Source organism: Rhea americana, unplaced genomic scaffold, assembly GCF_003343005.1.
Source record: "Rhea americana isolate MKP2758 unplaced genomic scaffold, rheAme1 scaffold_14, whole genome shotgun sequence".
NCBI classification, from domain to species: Eukaryota; Metazoa; Chordata; class Aves; order Rheiformes; family Rheidae; genus Rhea; species Rhea americana.
The window spans coordinates 1177529-1197436 of NW_028185483.1; the positions used below are offsets into that span (position 1 = coordinate 1177529).

Genomic DNA, 19908 nt, shown 5'->3' on the forward strand with positions numbered 1-19908 from the left:
AAAAAGAAAAAAAAAAAAAGAAAAAACCAACATTGAGTGTATGTAGAGGATCTGTGCTGCATTTCTGAGAAAACAGCTATTGAGTTGGATAGTAGTTCCAACTGCACTGCTTCTACGTCTTTCATTCGAACTGTCATCAGAGATCTTTGAGGGTCAGTGTTTGAAGAGCAGTGTGCTGGTGTTTGGATCTGTACGTGTATGTGGAGAGCACGTGTAAAGGGTTGAACATCGAAGTTTGATTCAGATTAATAGTGCTTTAATTTCATTGGCAAGAATGGCTGGCTTTAAACTTCTAGTTACAGCAAGAGCAGAGTCATATATATAAGAAAATTCATACTTGTTTTATAAAATTCTTGGTGGCCTCATAGTGCCATATAGTATGTGAAGGAGTTTCATTTCTGGACTTACGGATGGTTTTCAAATACCTCTGTTACGAATGATTGATCCATGTAGTTAAATCAGGTTGCTCGTTGGTGTTCATGCGCGAGTCTTCAGAACTCTCAGTAACTCCTCGGTCACGGATATCCAAGTGCCCATTTCTGTCTTATGTTCCTTCGGCTGAAACTTGAATGACCTCTCTCGCAGGCAGAGCGCAGTCTCTGCTTGGGCATTAGCAGGGGTATGCATGGTTTCAGGACTTTGATTCTTAGGCACTTTGGGATCTTACTTCAGGAAGTGTAAAATCACTGCCTTTAATGATACTACTCTAAATAAATGGTCAGTCACACTGTTATTTGTCCATCTGAGAAAAGTAAACATAGAAATAAAATAAAAGTTGAGAGAGTGATAAAATTGAAACAAAACAAGAATACAAATGAGTCATTCTGTCAGCAGTGAACTAATGAAGACTGATTTCCTACAGACTTGTGCCTCATGTTTGATTGACTGGTACCAAAAAGGTGCAAGATAGAATTGAAGTTTTTCTTGCTGTGGGGCGTTTATGAGGTTTTTTTTGTGGAGCATTGGATTTCTGATGAGATGGGACCTTTGTCACCCTTACACAGTTTCTGTAATCTTTTCTTGCATAATTTCACAGCATTTGTAGGGAGCATCACATATTTTTAAAATTCAGTTGAAATCAGCAAATGCTTTGAAAGTTGATGATAGGAACAAATATATGTGCATATACTTGCACACATACACATACCCTGAACACAGCTGTATAAACTGTATTCCAGGAGCAATTAGAAGCCCAATGGAGAAAACAGGATGTGCTAAAAACTCAGGTTGCAGTTAATAAAACTTTTTGGATCGCAGAGTCAGATACAACTGCTGCCTTATATTAAGTGCTGCTGAAAATAATCAAATGTCAGATACCTGCTTTTCACTTGAAGTGTTCTGTATGCTCATTAATGAAAGCTGAATTAAAAGCAAAGATAACTGTGAAAGGCAAAGTAAGTATGCAACAGTGTGTTTTAATAACTTCTGAAGTTGAATTCAAATGAATAATTGTGTGTAGATGTTAAAGGAGTAACATAGGGATTTTTATTTCCATATTTTATTCCATTTTGAAAGCAGTGAGAGTTTTGTTTTTTTGTATAAGAAGCAGTAATTCATAGAACAATTTTGTTGATTAAGGCTTATAATCAGCACTCTAAATCTTGCACATGGAAGTTACTGAGTATGAAACATCTTCTGGATATTTTAAATGATTGTGGTTCTTGCAGAGGAAATTATACAACTAATAGCTCCATGGTAGTAAGTTGTGGATCTCCATCTCAACTTAAAAGTAACTTAGATTTCAAAATTAATAGATGCTTATGGCTAATACTACTCTGAATGATATGAAGAGAAAGCATAATACCCAGATATGTATTTTTTTTAAATGAAGCAACTCTTAGTCAACTTAAACCCTGTAACCAGAAGATTATATAGGAAACAACCATAAACCCTCAGGATGTATATCCTGGCCTTGAATACAATTGCTACAGGATTTCATGGGCAGTGCTTCCACCTTTATGTGGTATCAGCAACTTAATGCTATTTTATTAACTTGCTGCCAGCACCTTTTTTTTTTTTCATCAACACTCAATCATCTGTTTGCAAATTTGTTCAGATAAAATGATGGGCAAAACTTAATTCTTTTGGCACATTGTCTTTTTGAGGGGGGGAGGTATCATGCTAACCTGCACTCTAATGATCTTAGTCCAAAAAAGGAGAAGCGAGGTGGATGGCATCCATGTTCACAAGGTGGTTGTTCCACAGTTTACATAGTGAGTTTGAGCAAGAGGGATACCTTCTCCTTGAATGAATTATTTAACAGTATATATTTAAGAACCCAGTGAATAATGTAAGTTTGGCACAGTTCCCACTGGCTTCAGGTAGGTCTGGGGTTAGCTCAGCTGGGCTTAAAGAATAAAGCCTTGTGGCTTCTTAAAAAATGGTATTTGTTATGCCTAGCAGTAATTTCATATATCTGTAATCTTTAAATATTTGTGTTATTGCTGTCATTGTGTAACAATAGTTAGACTTAATTTAATTTTCTACTTTGTTACAGTTGAGATAACTCTATTATCATTTCCATTTCTGATACTCTCATTAAGACACCTTTTTTAGAGCCATTATGTTTACGATACATTTTATATACTTTACGTATAATGTATATGTAAAAGTATATATATTTTTATATATAAAGGTATAATGTATTTTAATATAAATATTCTATATAGAAAGGTATATATTTTTATATACTTTACATACACATTTTTGTATACTTTATCAATTAGAATGAGACTTATAAAATATTTGCTGAAGAGTGATTAGAACTTGGTCGGTTTCTGTGATTGATTTGTATCAGGCCTTGTAATTTGGAGAGAAGAAAATGATAAACATTTAGACTAAATTTGAGATTACTTTTTTTTCTACCATGAGCTATTTTGATTTTTTTAAGAACAATAGACATAGATGTCTAAAATGCTGTATTGTTTATAATCAAACAGTGGATCAATAAAATAATAAACACAAAACACTCAAGTTATGATCTCTATTAATGATTGTGCATCTGAGGAAAACATTATTAAGAAACTAGGAAAGCCACTGTTACAGAATAGAACAAATAGTATTTTTCCGTTAGACTTTCTACCTAGAAAAATAACATTTTAAATTAAATTAAAACTGAAATCCGCAGTATCCTTTTAGATAAATGTTTTGAAGTTGTAGGGAAATGAAGATGATTTTTTGTTCATCGGGATCTGTGACAATTTATCGAGATACAGGCTCAGTGAGCAGCACCCATGATCGAAGCTAAACAAAGTGCCTCCCTCAGCCTTCCCTTCAGTTCCTGCCCTTGGTTTATGCCCCAGCAGCTCGCAGCTGTTGCAGAGCCTGCTGTTATGGTTGTGTCATATGCAAAGTCTTGTTTTTCAGAGTCTGATTTTCAGGATAAAATGCATTCCTTTTTATAAAGCCCAAATATTTGGGTTCACTGAAGGAGAGCTGAAGAAAGCTAGAAAAGAGTGTGGCTTTTGTCTAGCAGAGAACTTGAAAAACCACACAGCCCTTTCATGCCACTTGTGGGAGAGGCTGTAGCCTTGGTCCAGACAAGTATCTAATGTATTTTCCCAGTGCCTCGTCATTATTAAAACATCTGTGTGCAGATCCCGTAAAGACATTCACAGGATTCACAAGCGTTAAGTGTGGGATTCATTTGCCTAAATGTCAGCATATATTGCTGAACTCAGCTTCAGCTCCTGTTGTAGTCGAGAGAGATCTATGTAGTGGACGTTGAGAGAATATCCTAAAGGCCTGTATCTGTACTCTGAGTATATCTAATCTCCCCCCTCCTCCATCCTTCATGTTTTCTCTCTTTTTTTCACCCATAATAAGAATAAGAAATTGCATAAAATCACTAGCTACCTTCTTTAAAAACAAACAGTATATTATAATAGAGAAAAGAACTAGGTATGAGCTAGGAGTCACAGATTCAGAATTAATTTAGAATTTGGCAGTTGACTCAAACATGATTGGCAAGGAGTCTTCTGAAAGGCTGCAACTGTAAATTGGTAATAAATGGAAAAGGATTATGTGAGTGGGAGACATCTTTGAATCTATAATGCATGTCCTGAGACTGACTTGTTCATAAAAGAGCATGTGTTTAATGTGTCACAGAAATATTTAAACGGCATTGGTGTTCGTATAAATATTTTATTTTAAAAGTTGGATACTGGAATGGCTAAAAATAAGTTCAACGTGCATAACCTTGCTGTCAGCGCAAAGGATAAAGAAGAGATCACCAGAAACTGCGTTTTCTTTCTTCCAGACTCTCATTTTTATGTTGTTTCTTATTTCCTAATCAATGTTTTAGTCCTTTCTATATCACCTGTTTTGTTACATAGTACTCTGAGGTTAAGCTATGGTTTTATTACATTGAGAGGCAGTCTAGGGAGAGTGTGGCTTGCTGGCAAGAAAACATTTGTGTATGGGTGTTCAAATGTGGGTAGGCGACTGAGCTGCCCAAAGGGGGCACTTGTCTTTGGTCCATTGAGACTACTTCTGTTCCAAAGATGATACATATATTTATGTAAATAAAGCAAGATACATTTTGAATATGTGCATGTTCTAAATTGTTAATTTTTTCACTTTTGGGGAACTAAACTGCAAGAATCTGCACATGTATTACCACCTGGCAGCTCAGGTGTCAAAATGAAGGAGTGATGGCATTAAGGCAAGAAGATATCTCAAATCTTTTTGTTTCTGCTGGATCTCCTTTTCTTCATTTAACTAAATAAATGCCTCTTGTTCGTGCTGGAAATTCATGTTTCTAACATGTCCAGGGAGTGGTCTGTAAGACTTTAAGAAACTATTCTGCAATGACAGAGGAAGAAGATAGTATGTGACTAGAGTTACAGTTGCTGCATCATGCTGTATGTGTGGATCACCAGTGGCCCTGATAGCTGTTTATAAACCTCTGCCTGAGACTCTGCTACCCCATCTATAGCAGCATGGGAAATGCAAATGAATAACATATCCAGTGTCACTCTGATGCATGTAACTTAGTTCTCCCCAGTTATGGTTGTTTTGAATTACTCTTCACAGGTGAAATCTGTGCTTTTAAAATCCATGGGCAAGAAATGCCCTTTGAAGCTGTTGTGCTAAATAAGACATCTGGAGAAGGTCGTCTTCAAGCAAAAAGTCCAATTGACTGTGAACTGCAGAAGGAGTACACATTCATCATCCAGGCCTATGACTGTGGATCAGGACCAAGTGGAACAAACTGGAAGAAATCTCACAAGTGAGTGAAAAATGAGGAGAAAAAAAAATTGCTTTGGGATGCATTTACACTACAGTACATACCAGATTGGAGCATCTCTTTTGTACTATAGTCAGGTAGAAAAACAGTTTATTTTTCTGTTCTTGCTTTCACATTAAACAGATACAATAACCATATCAACCAGGATGTGGAAGATACTTATATCTCCTAAGTATCAATTATAAGTTATGTTTTCTGTCTGTTGATCTCATTTCAAATGGTAAAAAATGAGGGAAATTGCCCATTTTTTACTATGTGTGTAAGCTGTAGGTGTGTTGTCTTTGCACAGTGCTTTTCTAACCTCTGCGTTTGGATGGCAAGTCTCAAAGGAATTCAAATACTCTGAAAGAGGGAGTCTTGCAAGTTAATAGGTGGTACTTCATACAGTGAAGCCAGTTCCCTGCATAACCTTAAATGGCATAGTGCCTTTTTTTCGTCCAGTTCATGAAACCAAACTCCAGACCACTTGTTATTAAAGATGAAATATACTCAGGTATAGATGTGTAACTGCTATGCAAACTGTTTTGCTATGAGAGCCATTTAAATAAATGATTTATAGAAATCATTCTTCATTTTGTTCGTCAAAGACACGTGACAAGTAAGAAATGTAATTAGCTCTATAATCCATCCTGAATTTTTAAAGGATATTAAAAATAAAAATACACATTTATAAGGAAGCGTGCAGTATCAAATAACTGTGAAGCTACAGAAACAAATTTTGCTTCATATTGTTAAAGTTTATGATGTTTTTTTTCCATCATCAGTAACAATATAGTAAATGTTATACTTGTGGAGTGTTTTTGTCCAGTCATGACCAAAATGAAATCTGGTACATTGGGACCAGACTTTGGTACACTTATGGTGGTTATATATAGTAAACCACACAGTAAAGCTAGGTTGTTCGAGGGTCCCATGGTTTGTTTCTGGCTCTGCTGTTGATCTAGAAATTCCCTTCACTACTTTGTCCCTCTCTTACCCTGCCTGTCAGTTCAGATAGCAAATTCTTTCAAAAGAATGCCTTCGGGGTTTGTACATTGAATACAAACGGATTTCATTTTTGACCCTCAAGGGTTTATGATAACACACATATTGATAATGTGGCACAGTCATTATCCTAATGAGAACTGTCAGCAACAAGGACCCTACCCTTTGATTTGTTCACAAATGAGTGTGGTGGTGTGAATCACCCGGGAAGCTCCAGCCCACACTGACACAGTGGGTGTGTGGATCATTGCTGTCCTTACACATTATATTACATGTCAGTTTGAGATAATGACAGTACTCTTTCTTTCACAAGCTAGAGGTACAATGTTCCAGGTAATTAGGGCATTAGATAATTAGCTGAATGCGAGAGGCTTATTTAATACTGAAGAGTGCTCATAAACTGACCTTATGTAGTGATGAATATGTAAAAGTATTGTAATTCTCTTTCTATTTTTTCACTTATTAATCCATTTTACAATGAAATGATTTCATTGGCTTTTTGCTGGTAGTCGGTTTTAAAAGGCAGCATAGTTTTAAGAGGGAGCACCATGAAGCTTTCTCCTTGTTAGCTGGGGCAATATGTTTTCACTTAAACATCACAGTAGGTTTTTGAACTGCTAAAATTAAGCATATTAATTCAGTAATTTCTCATTTTAGCAGAGGTTTATCTTGTTTTCTGCTTGTTTTCTGCATTAGTCCTCTAAATGTTCTGAAAACAATCTGTTAATAGTATGGTCTTACTTAAAATTTTAGTAAACTAATTTTTTTCCTTGAATTCTTCATTTACATATTTTAGGGCAGTGGTCCATATCCAGGTAAAGGATGTCAATGAATTTTCGCCGGCTTTCAAAGAGAGAGCATATAAAGCCACAGTGACGGAGGGAAAGATCTATGAAAGTATCCTACAAGTAGAAGCCCTGGATGAGGACTGTTCTCCACAGTACAGCCAGATTTGCAATTATGAAATTGTCACAACAGATGTTCCTTTTGCCATTGACAGAAACGGTGAGTGTGGAGAAGGATGCAATTGTAAGTCCTGGGCCAGATGCAGAATTTCTGTAGATAGTGACACTACTAGCTGATACTAGTCTGCCTGTTTTAGTTTTAACTGAAGAGAATAATCCTGTTTTCACCTCTGAGGATGAAGGCACTATTATATTGGAAAAATGTAAGAGTTACCTAACCTTTTATATAAGGTTAGATAAGAAAGTGCTATAGTTACTTACGAAACTTAAAAATCTGTTTCTAGAAGAGCAATATGTTTCTCTGTCAGTCTGTTAATTCTTGTCTGAGATTTAGTTCCCTATCCAAGGGATGGCATTTCCTAATGCGGGTGTGTAGTCTAATCCAGTAGGGTTTATTCACTGTTTATGGTTAGTCTCGTTTCCATAAACTTTCTGGCTGAAGATCTAAATACAGAAAGGACTATCTTCTGGAGATATTTATTGATTGCTTGAACATTCAGGGAGTGGTTCCACAGATCCACCCACTTGTGGTGCTTCCTGAAGCAATTCTCTTATTCTGTAGTATGGAATAAAATATACCTTGTGAAATAAAATATGCATTGGAGAAGTAGTAACTCATTTTCTGGCTTTAGTTAGTTTTCTAATATGGTAACATTGAAAAGAAAAAAGATAAAAAACAAACTGTATGAAGTCTTCTGTTTGCAGCAATTTCTGACTTTGGCTGCCCTGCCTGTCAGCTTCTTCTGGTCAGCTTCTTACTGGAGAGCAACCCCTAACCTGAGTTTGAGAGTGGTGACTTGGGTGCACTAAAATTCTGCTGGAGATCCTCTCTTCCATTCCTGGTTGCTTCTGACAGCATAAAGTAGTCACTCTGTCTTTCAAGGGCTTCAGCAGTCCTGTAATGGCATCACTTGGTAGCTCAGGACGCTGCTTTTTGTAAAGCTGGGGGAAGAGACCTGTGATGGAGAGCTGGGAAGTTGTGCTACACATGCAGCATGCTGAGATATTGCAGGAAAAGTCCAAGACACTTTGTTATAGATATTCACACAGGCATGCTTGTGTGGAAATTCAAAATGTAAATTTCTGTGTCCATAGAAGTTATTCCTCCAGAACAAGCACCCTATGTATATGCCTAGGGATGCTCTGATTTATCTTTTCTAACAGAATTATTTAATCTGTGTTGTATATAGGAGGAGAATACTTTTTGGAAGTTGAATCTGATTTTTGGCCAAATGGGAAATTGAAAGCATGCATATTTTCTCCTAGCAGCCATTTTCATGTTAGGATGTTTTATAAAAAGCCTTTCTCCTATTCAGAAATGAGTCATCCTTATTTATGCAGCTTTTGCATGTGTACAGCGGAGCATCAAAAGATAATAACTGGTTAGCATCAATACAATGTAAATGACATGGGGGAAGCAAGCCCTCTTGTTACAATACTGTCATTGGGAGGCAGACATTCTGTATCCTCTATAGGAAGTGTGATCATAATGCTTATGATTGTGTTTAAGTAAATGGGGTCAGCTGGCACAATAATCTTCTATCAGAGCAATAACACAAAGGGTTTTTATATATGGAGTGAAGCAGTTGGAAGTAGATATCTGTGTGTAGTTCCCTCTGAGCTTCTCCTATGTCTGGATTATTTCTGGTTGTGAGAACTCCCACCTTGTGGTAAAAGGAAGTTTTCTGTGTTTCTATTTGAAACCATTATCCTTCCAGAGCTCCAGATGAGTTGCTGGTTTGTGGCTGGTTACTTAGCGGAATTGCAGGTGGTTTCATAGCAGGCTTGTGGCAGCTGTCACAGATGAATACTCAGAGATTAGCACAGCCGTTCCCGTGGTTTATGCCTTTTCAGCTCAGCATAGTACAACTGACTTCCAAGTGGCCAGGGCTTCTCTACAATCTGAGGTTTGACCTAAAGGATATGAAGTGGCCTTGGTTACATGCTTGTCCTGATGTACTTGTCACCAGCATTTCTAGTAAAGGCAATGAGAAAACTGTAGACTTAAATTTGACTTCAAAGCCTGCAGTGACTAAAGGTGAATAATTGGTATAGGTTGTAATACATAGAGTTTTTTTTGGTCTTGAATTCCATTAATAACTTTTTGATGTATTTGTTCACTAAAAGTACAATACTACAGCAATCAACGGAAATTGTTGTCTAATTTGCAGTTTTCTTTAGATAACTGTAATTGTTTTATCTGGCTGGGATTAGAAACAGAATAGATGGTTGCACTTTCATTTTGTGACAGAAATGTGTTGCTTAGTTCCAACATATTTCACTGCTCAGAATGTCTCTCTGTGCCAGCTAAGCTATACTTCTTCTGGTCCAAATTCTTTGGCTTTGTGCCCATTTTTATTAGCTGTACGATGTCTTAAAATAGATGTATGATATGCCTGGGGCTGTGTGTGTTAAGTGCTGTTCTAATTAGGCATTTACTTCTAGTTTTTGCTCATTGTGAAAAGCAAGTCTGGACATGAACTTCACTGTTTCTAGTGAAAGACTTGGCAGGATGTCTCTTGCATCCAGACCCTGTTGAAAACAGTTCACAGATTTTCATTGCCCATACTGAATATTGGATCAGATGCTTAGACTCAAATCTAAATATTGCAGATGGCTCCAAAACTAGCTCGCTGTGTAAGGAAACATGTAGTCTTAGGTGGTGGGATTTTTTCACCACTAATGCAGACTTTTAGAAAGATGAGCATGCTATTCTGTCAGCTTTCACTTCTTAGCATTCTCTTTTTAGGCAAAACATTTCTTATATCTAGCTCAGTCCAGGGAATATTCTGTTTTCTTAAAAAATTATGATGGACATAGGGAATGTTTGCAGAAAGAAGGAGAGAACCCATCAGCCTGAAGCAATGCAGAGTCCACTTTACATCACCAAACTGAGGAAATCTAGACACTTATGGTTGGCACAGGACAGGGCCAAATTATCTTGCTAAATTATGCACTTAAGTCCTAGGTAGAATAAAGCTTCACATTTATATTTGGCTACTTCGATTGTGTGTATAAAATTGCCTACTGAATAAAATTATGTTGTGTTATGAAACTGTAACGCTAATAAAATTGACTCTCTTGTATATGATGAGCATAGTTTGGAAGGTAATGAACTCTTAGCCATAAAATACAAATACTTAATGGTAAAGGACAAATTCATGCTTTGCTGCACAAAGAACTGGGACTAAAGGGATAAGATATATTTTAAGACTTTTGCATGCAGTCTAGTTTGGTTGTCTTTTTAGCAAGGAATCCTAACAGCCAGTTCAGCTGTCATCACGTCAGTATTGCCTAGATTTGTTTTTTGGAGCAAAGGAAAACTAAACCACGATATGTGGATCTATTGCAATGCAAGCAGAACAACACCTAGTGCATTTTCTGCCTTCATTTGTGAGGGGACATGATCAGATGGTTGAGGAGTACAGCTATAGACATAAGTTCTGTTATGATTCTGACCTGCTGTCTCACCTTGGGGAAAAAGTTCCGTATCTATTACTTAGCTTCCTCATTTCTAAAGTGGTTATAGTGGGTATGATATTTGGCCACCACTGGGAAGCACTTTGCAAATACATGCTCAAATTGTTCAGTGTGAAGATGAGTTAAAAAGCCCACTCATCTGTCCTGTCAGTATAAGTTCTATCAAGCTATGTATCTTAGCAAACAGACCTCAGCAGGGCCTCACAAGGTCATGCAGTTGCTTTTGCAGCACTGAGGTATGTGTCAGGAGCTATACAAACCTGATACTGTGTCAGAAAAGAAGTGAAATTTTACAGTTAAATTTTACATTTTTTTTTTCCCTAACTGACATTTTCTTTCTATTATCGTAAAAAGAGCACTGTTGAGCACTGTTGTCTCAAGAACTTACTCTAATCCTCCATCCTGACTCTGATAGCACAGCTCCCACTGGTTGTCAGCAGCAAGGGGTGCTGAGCTGCTGCTCCCAGGAGCAGGCTGGCAGCAGAGGCCGTTCCTGAGACCAGACCAACCCTGCATCGTTTGCAGGAGTTAGGAGATTCAGTTTTATCATTCCTGTTTACTCAGGAAATAAATATGAGATTTAAGAGGGAGTTGCCATAGTAGATCAGATCATTAGTCAGGTCTTTCTCCTGCTGTTGTGACTTTAATCAGCCCCTTCAAAATATGATGAAAGAAGCCCATGGAATAAGGAGGTTTGTACTGAACTATACCCAAAACTGATGTCAAGAAATAGAGGTGTAATGGCATGTGCCCTCAGGCAGGAATATTTATATTTCTGTTGTCACTTGTTTTGGTATTTTCTTTTTAAATCTATTATAGCTCTGGGTATTTCCGGGAAAACGCAAAGAAAGACTATGAAAGATGAATTTTATAGGATAATTATGAGCTGTGTAGAAAAGTATTTATTTCTCTCATTTAGATTTCCCTTTTTTAATGTTACTGATTACCCTTTTGTTCGTAGGTAAGATGCAAATAGAAATTCTTAGTCTATCTAGTCTTAATACATTAATTAGCCTGTATTTATAGTGCTTCCCCTCTATAATCATATTGATTAAATTGTAAAATAACAAAGTAACATAAAGCATCAAAGGTAATAGAAAAATAGAACAATTAAGAAATCAATGACCTGTTCAATAGTATCTACAAGACATTGAGGTGACCTTCCAGTATAAACTTAAATGGTTTGAATCTTTGTAGTTCAAATCCTGAAAGACCATAATGAAATAAAAGTCTTAGATTTAGTGAAATTCAAATATGTTGTAGTTTATAATATAAATCTCAGAAGACAGTTAATGTGTCAAGCAAATTGTAGCAGTTTGCTACTGCAGATTTAGCCAGTTTTGGTTTCTTGAGAATTCTCTCTGCTGATCACAGAGTAAAACAGCAAAGAGAACAAAACAGGGAAGTATAAAGATGCATACAAGAAATAACATAATACAGAAAGAAACACCAAGCAGATACTAAATGAAACTTAAGCACACAATGTCAGTATTTCATTAAATCCTCTTAGGTAGGAACTAATCAAGCAATTTGAGATAGTAAAATGGGCAGATCAGATTTTTGCTTTACTGACTCCAAAGAAAAAAGGAGTTTATATTGTTACTGTGGTTCTGTGTGTGTGGGGAGGAGGAATCTCCATGGCTGTGTTCAGAATGCCTGGCAAGAGCAGAGGGCCTGTGAAAGGAAGAGGAGGAAGCTGGAGAATACAGTACTGCTCCCGTATTAGCCTTTGCAGGACCTTTTGCTTCTCCTTTCATGATGCAGGAACAGTGATAGGGAGGTTTAGTGAAAGGCTTAATTAAAAACTTCCATTTTTCTACTTTGCCCGTTTTCTCAAGTTTCTCATGAACAAAAAAACAGTGCCAGCATTATGCAACACTAGATAATTAAAGCAGCAGCTGTAGAAATCAGGCTAGTTTGTTCAACTATCCTTCAAGATTGTGTTGTTCCCATTTCCAAATTTAAGCCAAACAACTTGCTTTACAGATCATGTTGCAAGCAATTATAATGTGAAACATTGATCCAGAGAGTTCCCATTTATAGAAAGTTTATTTCTTGGATTCTAGAACAAGCCAACTCATTCAAAGAGATAGTATAACAGCCTAGAACAAAAACGTGAAACACATTAAACAATTTCCATTTAAGCTAGAAGTGTATTTCAATGGAAACGGACAGAATTAAAATATTAAATCGTTAAATACGCTGAAGTGCATTTGAATGGCAGTCTTCCAGTCCTGCAGGAAGTGCTCTCTGAAAAAGATCTTTACACTTCCTCATGAAGGTCATAATTTCTTGTTCTGGTGCAGGTAATTTATCACCCTTTTGTATGTCTCAGGTTCAGTACATATTTTTTATTGGTGGTGATTTTTAATTTCTATGTAGTAGCTCAGTGCTGTCATATCAAATGCTCTTGAGCTTTCTTACGTAGAAGATGATTTTGGGCCTCTTCATCCTTTCTTATTTTTAAAATGCAGAGGAAGGGGTTAAAGGACTCGAAATATCTCTCTTTTAAAGGATAATAACAGCAGAGGAAAAAGGAAGATACTTTGAGTTTTTGTGCTCTCTATCTGAAGGTTTTGAGTTGTTTTTCTGCTTGAGGGAACTCGAGGAGGTGGTCAGCAGTGTAGCTGAGGTCTTTAAGTGCTGCTGCCCCCTTAAGGCAGTGTATTCTGGGAAGACAGGGAAAATAGGATTTTATCTACTCATATGTTTTGTATTGCAAGATGTAAGTGCTATAGTTAGTTTTAGTCTCACTTTAGAAAATACTGTTGTGCAAATGTGTTCTAATACAGATATGTCTGTATATATCCATGGCATTAACAGAAAAAAATACTTAGCTAAAGGATTTTTATTATTACTCTTTCTGTACTGTATTGAAAAAAGAATACTTTCCATTCGTCGTAAATGTACTGCCCGTGGAAGTCCAGCATGCCCCAGAGAGTGTTCTGGTTGTAAGGGACTTGATTAACCAGGCCCGAAATGTTATAATCTGTGTAAGTTTAGCCAAGAAGTAATTACTGAATGTTGGCTTGTGTTGAATCTACAGGTAACATCAGAAACACTGAGAAGCTGAGCTACGATAAGCAGCACCAGTATGAGATAATGGTAACAGCTTCTGACTGTGGGCAAAAACATGCAACCGAAAATGTCTTAGTCCGAGTTAATGTCAAACCAGTGTGCAAACCAGGCTGGCAAGGTAAGTTTTAGAAGTTTCTGTCATTTAGTATTTTTTCATAGTTTCTTTTCTTTGATGGTGTTGGTTCCCCCCTATCCCTCCCCAATAAGCAAATTATGGTGCTTACTGCAATGATACAGAAAACTACTGCTCTTCCTTATGCTTACTTTATTCAGAATAGGTTGAAAATGTGGATAATATCTTAACAGTTGTTTATATTTGCCGTATTTCTTCCCTTATTGGAACAAAGGGCAAATTAGGAAAGATAAAAGTTCTACTCTAACAAGCTGTGTTTTAATTCAATCTGAATTTTCTGTGAGGTTAAAAAATGCTGCTTGTGCTTGCCTTTCTTCTTCTACTCGTTAAATAAACTTTATAGAGCCACCATGGCAAGGTACTTCCCCTACTGTGCTAGTGTTGTTTATATCATCTTGCTTCAGGTGCCAAATTGACTTTCCTGTATATTCACATACATGTAAGTCAAGATGTGCTCAACAGGCAGTCACTGTGAAAGGAACGGTTTATACTCATTACTGTCCTCATATTGAGAGATTTCAGCTGGAATTGATCTTGTAAATCATAATAATAATAATAAAATAATAAAAAAAAGTAAGGTTCTGGAGTCTACACTCTTTTAAAAACCTGGATGGTGATGTATTGGGAAGATAGATATGCCACAAATTATGTAGAATTAAGATGTGAATGAGGGCTGCTCTAGTGACGAATTGACTGAATATAACTACATTGTGCAGATGTCATTCACCTGAATTATTAAAGAGAGTGCTTACAAAGGAAAAAAAAAACAGTTTTGTACTTGAGTAAATTTCTAGAACTGACAGTTAGAAGAAAAAAGGATTTTATTTGTAAAATACCATCTCTGATCTGGAGGACCTTGGAACACAGTAAATTTGCAGTATCATGATTCCATTTTCACAGACCTCATTTAGAGCAGAACGATGTTTAAATTTTTCAGGAATGTATTAGATTCTCTCCCCCCAGGTATTTTGAGGAATATTCTTCTAAAAAAATACACAGTATTTTTGCATTTTATAACTGAGTTTGAATATTCAAAACCTCATGATTTATTCTGTAAAACAACTAAGAACTCTTTCAATTGTAGATCTGTTTATGTTTGCGTTTTTTGGAATTGCTGCTCATGGATGAAGTTTTACCAAATTGTAGTTAGGGAATCATATTGAAGTGGCTGATTTCCAATTTCCATGTTATTTTCATTTAGGTATTTTATTGACTGAGTAGTATTTGCACAGAAACCTCACTAATGATGTGATTTTATTGCCCAATATTGCCATATTTATTTCGTAGTTCAAATATCAGTTACTGTAGAAATGACCATTGGGGCGTATTCAGGTATTCAATAAGAGTAATGGAAACAACCTCAAACAAGGTTTGTATTATTTTTATATTTTAAAGTGTGGTTTGTTTATCTTTAGGTTGTGATGTGTGTGCAACTATTTATGGTTTTTGTGCAAAGCTGGACATAACTCTGATTATTTATGCATACAAAAATTTTCTTTTTTCTTCTGTCCTAGAAATTGGAGAGCTGTGTGTGGATTGTGGTTTGGTAACTCTGGCTATCTAATAGGAAGAGCTGCCAGCTTCTTATTTTTGATGTGATGTTGAGAGAATAGACTGCTCAGTCTATTTGGATTATAAAAGAAAATGAAGAGAAAGGAAAGAAAGAAAGAAAGAAAAAACTTGAGGGAAAACAACATATACAGAACAACTCTTTAAAAGATGCAATATATTGCATAAGAGCAGCTTATCTAAAGCATCTTGGAAGGGTAGGAAAGGATATGCTTTGATAGAATTCATTGTGCTTGCACTTGGCCTTTTTCTTTATTTTCAATATTGAATTTTATTTCTGTGGCAATTTGGCACAGATTTGTTCTTCTTACTGATTGGACACAAAGTTTACAAAGTTTTACAATGGGTCTTCATCATAGGCAACAGAAAATTTGCAATGACCAAGTCATTCATTATAATTTGAAAATGAGATGTGACCTATTAGTTCCAGAAGTTTCTTCATTTCTTTTAAGAAGAATTTTTTTTTATGCGTACTTAATTTTAGTAGTAAAGATATTCATGTATGTGATGCTGCTTTTCACTTTCTGAGCTGATCTCGCTAAAAATTAACTATTGCTATAAATAGTCAAATAAACAAAATTAACCCTTAGTATTTCCAGTACTTAAAGAGGAAACCTAGAGTCAGGAGTCCGAGAATGGAGAGCATATACATGTATAAGACATTTACATTATTCTTGTTTCCTTCTACCTGTGACACTTACTAATCTCTCAACAAAATGACAACTAACAGGTATGCTCCACCTGCTCTGAAATAATAGTATATTTGAAAACATAGGGTGACTAAAACATGTACGATAATATTTTGCTTGAAAGAAGAAGTTAATATTTGGAGCCTTTGGTTATAACACAGAAGCTGCGAAAATGTGATACATGGTTTTTGTCTTCTGCTTAATTGTTATCTTGAACAGATAAATAGTTGGAATTTCAATTTATAACACTGACAGTTGATTCTTAGAAGCTACTAGCCTTAGCATTGTGCAGTTCTTTCTGTGATTATCATAAATTGAGATGATAGCTGCTGTAATACGAATTCAGTGTTAAAAATTTCAATGTGGTAACAGATGCCCTTCAAATATCCTACGTTGCACTGAGCTGAGACAGTGAAGAATTGGCATACATAAAATGTAACGTACAAATTGATTCCTGTTTCTAGAGGCTGACTCCGCATGACTAACATATATAGCAGGGCAAATAAGACTCAACAGGCCTAGGTGCTGTTCTTTAAACAATTTTCCCTTGGGCAGAGAACGATTTTAATGTTGTTCAAGTCTTCGTTAAATCTAGGAACTACTTCCCTTGTTTGGGGGGATGAACGTTAATGTACTGTTGGCAAACCTTTCCACGCAGCGCACAGATATTTTGAGCCGCTGGCAAGCTTCTGCTTTGTTAAAAAACTACTTTAGAAATGGAAGCTTGAACCAAACTGGCATCAAACAGTTCTGAGTAGACTACTCTAAAATGGTCTAAGCATTCTTAAACTAGAAATCAATTAATGCAATTAATTCCTAATCAATTATTTCATTTTTAATTGAAAATTCTTATGAATTAATTTTGTCTTTGCAGTAGCTATGGTGCAAATTTTCTCTCCCTGCTGCCGCATCTGTGTTTGTTTCTACTCATTTCAAACAGTGGAATCATCACTTACTGACAGATGATGAAGACAACTGCATTATAAATAAAATCTAGAAGATACTTTTTTTATTATGAAAATGCCCTAATTATAAAAAAAGAGATTTTAAATGGAAAATAGAAGTAATTTGAATTCCAGGTTTACCTTCCATAGTGTCAGAAATATTGCCATTTTAAGCATGTTCTCGATGGTTTTGTCTCTTCCTTCAGGACTGTGCTTTTGTTTCCCACTTCTATGGACACTGAACAAAGACTGTGTTTTTTTTCTGTAGATTCACTTCTAGCCTGATTCTTCTCACTACAATAGTTTTATTATCATATAAATATTGATTTCTGTAAAATTACATCTGCTTTATTCAAAACAGGGAGGATTCCAACTTCACTGAAAAACAGATAAGAATGGAGATTAATGCATATAATCATAACTTTTCAGCATAATTGCACTGAAGTAGAAGTGAAAAATAGAGAAGGAAGTAGAACTATGTGAAACTGTTTTTTTTTATTATTATTATTTTCTAACCTGCTCTGCTAATCAGAAGCGGTATTACAAGTCATAAAAGCAGAGATCTTTCCACTATGGAAAAGAATATACTCTGAAACTCATTCCTCCAAATCACATAAAAATACCATCCTTTATCGTCTGAGAACTTTCTTCTGTTTGACATACTCATGACCTTCTATTGTTTTAATAAGATCTTTCAAGTTTTTTTTCTTTAAATTTTAAAGTGCTTTATGGGTAAAATAACATACATTTTCACATTTTCTTTACAAAAAATTTAGTAACAGCATTAAGATTTTCCCAAAAATGACATTGAGTAGTTGTGGATGGATTACTGTCATTTTAAGATTTCAGATTTTTTTTCAATTGTACTGGCATAAACTAAAAGCTTTCTGAAGTCATTTCAGAAATCTGATCATTCAGGAATAATACAGGAATGTGAATGTCCTTTAAAATACATGTGAAAATGTTGCATGATCATTAGAAGAGAAAAAGTAACAATCAAAAACATTGTCAGCAAATTGGGAATGTTGCAGTTAGGAACTAAGACCAGAAAATGAAGTTCCTTGTTTGAAGAATGAATATGCAGAATACAGACAAGTTGTGTTTTAAAAACAATAAAGCAAAAATAATTTTTAAATAAAAAAAGCTAAAAATACATAGAGTTTGACCTTTTCTCACCTAAATGTTTTGATTTTGAAGGCTCAGTGATTTTAATAGAAAAGCGTTTTGCTAAAAACTTCACAATCCTCTATAACCATATTATGTGTCTTTCTCTTGCTCATATATATGACCAATTTCTTTTACTTAGATTATCACTTGCAGTACAATCTCTTAATTTAGAATCAATGATACATATTTCTAACACTTCATATCTACTTCATTTATTACTTTTTCGTATTTATTTGATAATTAATAGAACCACTTAGGGTTCACATATAGAAAAACTAAAATAGCATAATAATTCAGTAATTACAAACTTGTAACTTTGGAAGATACCTACAGACGTTTTTTAGGCAAGGTCAACTGTAACTCTACTTATGTAAATTTTGACGTATTTTTGTCAAGGCAAAGACTGAAGCCTGCAGTGATGCAGCTTCCATCATATTTGTCATTTGTAGTGCTTCCCTGCTTGCCTTAAGAATTTTTTCTTAAACATTCCCTGTGGTTTACTGCTCACTTATTAAAGGACATTACTACTTAGCCACCTGTATGGATGTAGAGAAGAGATCGTTTCCTTTTTTTCAGCAGTTTTTTATCTGTTTGTAGGTGGTTAACATGCTGCCCATGCTAGTCATCTTTTCTTAGATAAAGCAACTCCAGTTTACCAAATCATTCTCAATACTCTGTTTTCTCTTCCATCTGAGCTTTCTTGTCACTCCCATCCGATTCTTTCCTTTTGGTCCACATCATTTTGGGGGAGTGTGGAAGTCAAAACCAAACGCACTGCTACAATTAACAGGTTACTAATGCTGAGGAAAGCAGGAGGATTACTTCCCAAACCTTACAGGCTCTGCTTCTTTTCCGCCATCCCGCTGCTACATTTGCCTTTTTCAGAATGGTTTAGCATTGCTTATTCATGCTTTTTCTGTACTCTGCCATCATCGTCATCTCATGATCATCTTCTGCAGGTGGTACCAAGCTGCTGTTCACCATTTGTCAGTGTAGTTGGTACATGTAGCATCTTGCAAACAGCCCTCTTCCATTAATAGGCTGGATCTTCATTGTCATGATTTGAAATGTTGAATTCCTGTCTCAGTCTTCACTGGTCCTCCCTGATTGGTATTGTCTGAAGTTTGACCAAGTATATCCTGTGTTTCACTTTCCAAGTCAGTAATGAAAATACAGAATAGTATTGGATGAAGAACAGAATTGAATGGAAACAATAACTGTTTTATGAATCGTATTTTCCAACCAGGTTTACATTAAAAACACAATGCTTAACTTGATTGTTGCTCAAACAATTCTTTAGACAATTTATGATAGTTAATACATTGCAGGTTAAAAAACACTAGTCCATGTTAAGCAGACCATCGCACGAGCCTACCATTGATGTGCATCCTCAGACATACGTGGAAACAGCCATAAAAATTGGGGTTTGTCATAATTTGGTTCTAATTGAAAATGCTTTTGCAACACAGAACTAAATATCCATATAGAATTTTATTTAGGGATCACTCAATATTTTTAACAAAGAAAATGTCAAAAAGCAATGATCTAGATCATGTTTCCTTTAACTTTTTTATGTTGCCATAGTAATGTCTTTTTCTAACTTCTATTACCTTTAGGAAAGGTCTTTAAAAAAAAATGATAAAAGACTTAA

At 35.7% G+C, this 19908-nt stretch overlaps 1 protein-coding gene across 1 annotated transcript in view; it reads left to right on the forward strand.

The window, feature by feature from the left end:
• The window catches only part of CLSTN2 (calsyntenin 2), a 422996-nt gene that overhangs the window by 325244 nt on the left and 77844 nt on the right, over positions 1-19908 (forward strand). The window contains exons 5-7 of the mRNA XM_085298685.1: positions 5035-5230; positions 7029-7237; positions 13724-13873. Of these exons, the coding sequence (XP_085154811.1) occupies positions 5035-5230; positions 7029-7237; positions 13724-13873 (555 nt within the window). The remainder of the gene's footprint in view (positions 1-5034; positions 5231-7028; positions 7238-13723; positions 13874-19908) is intronic.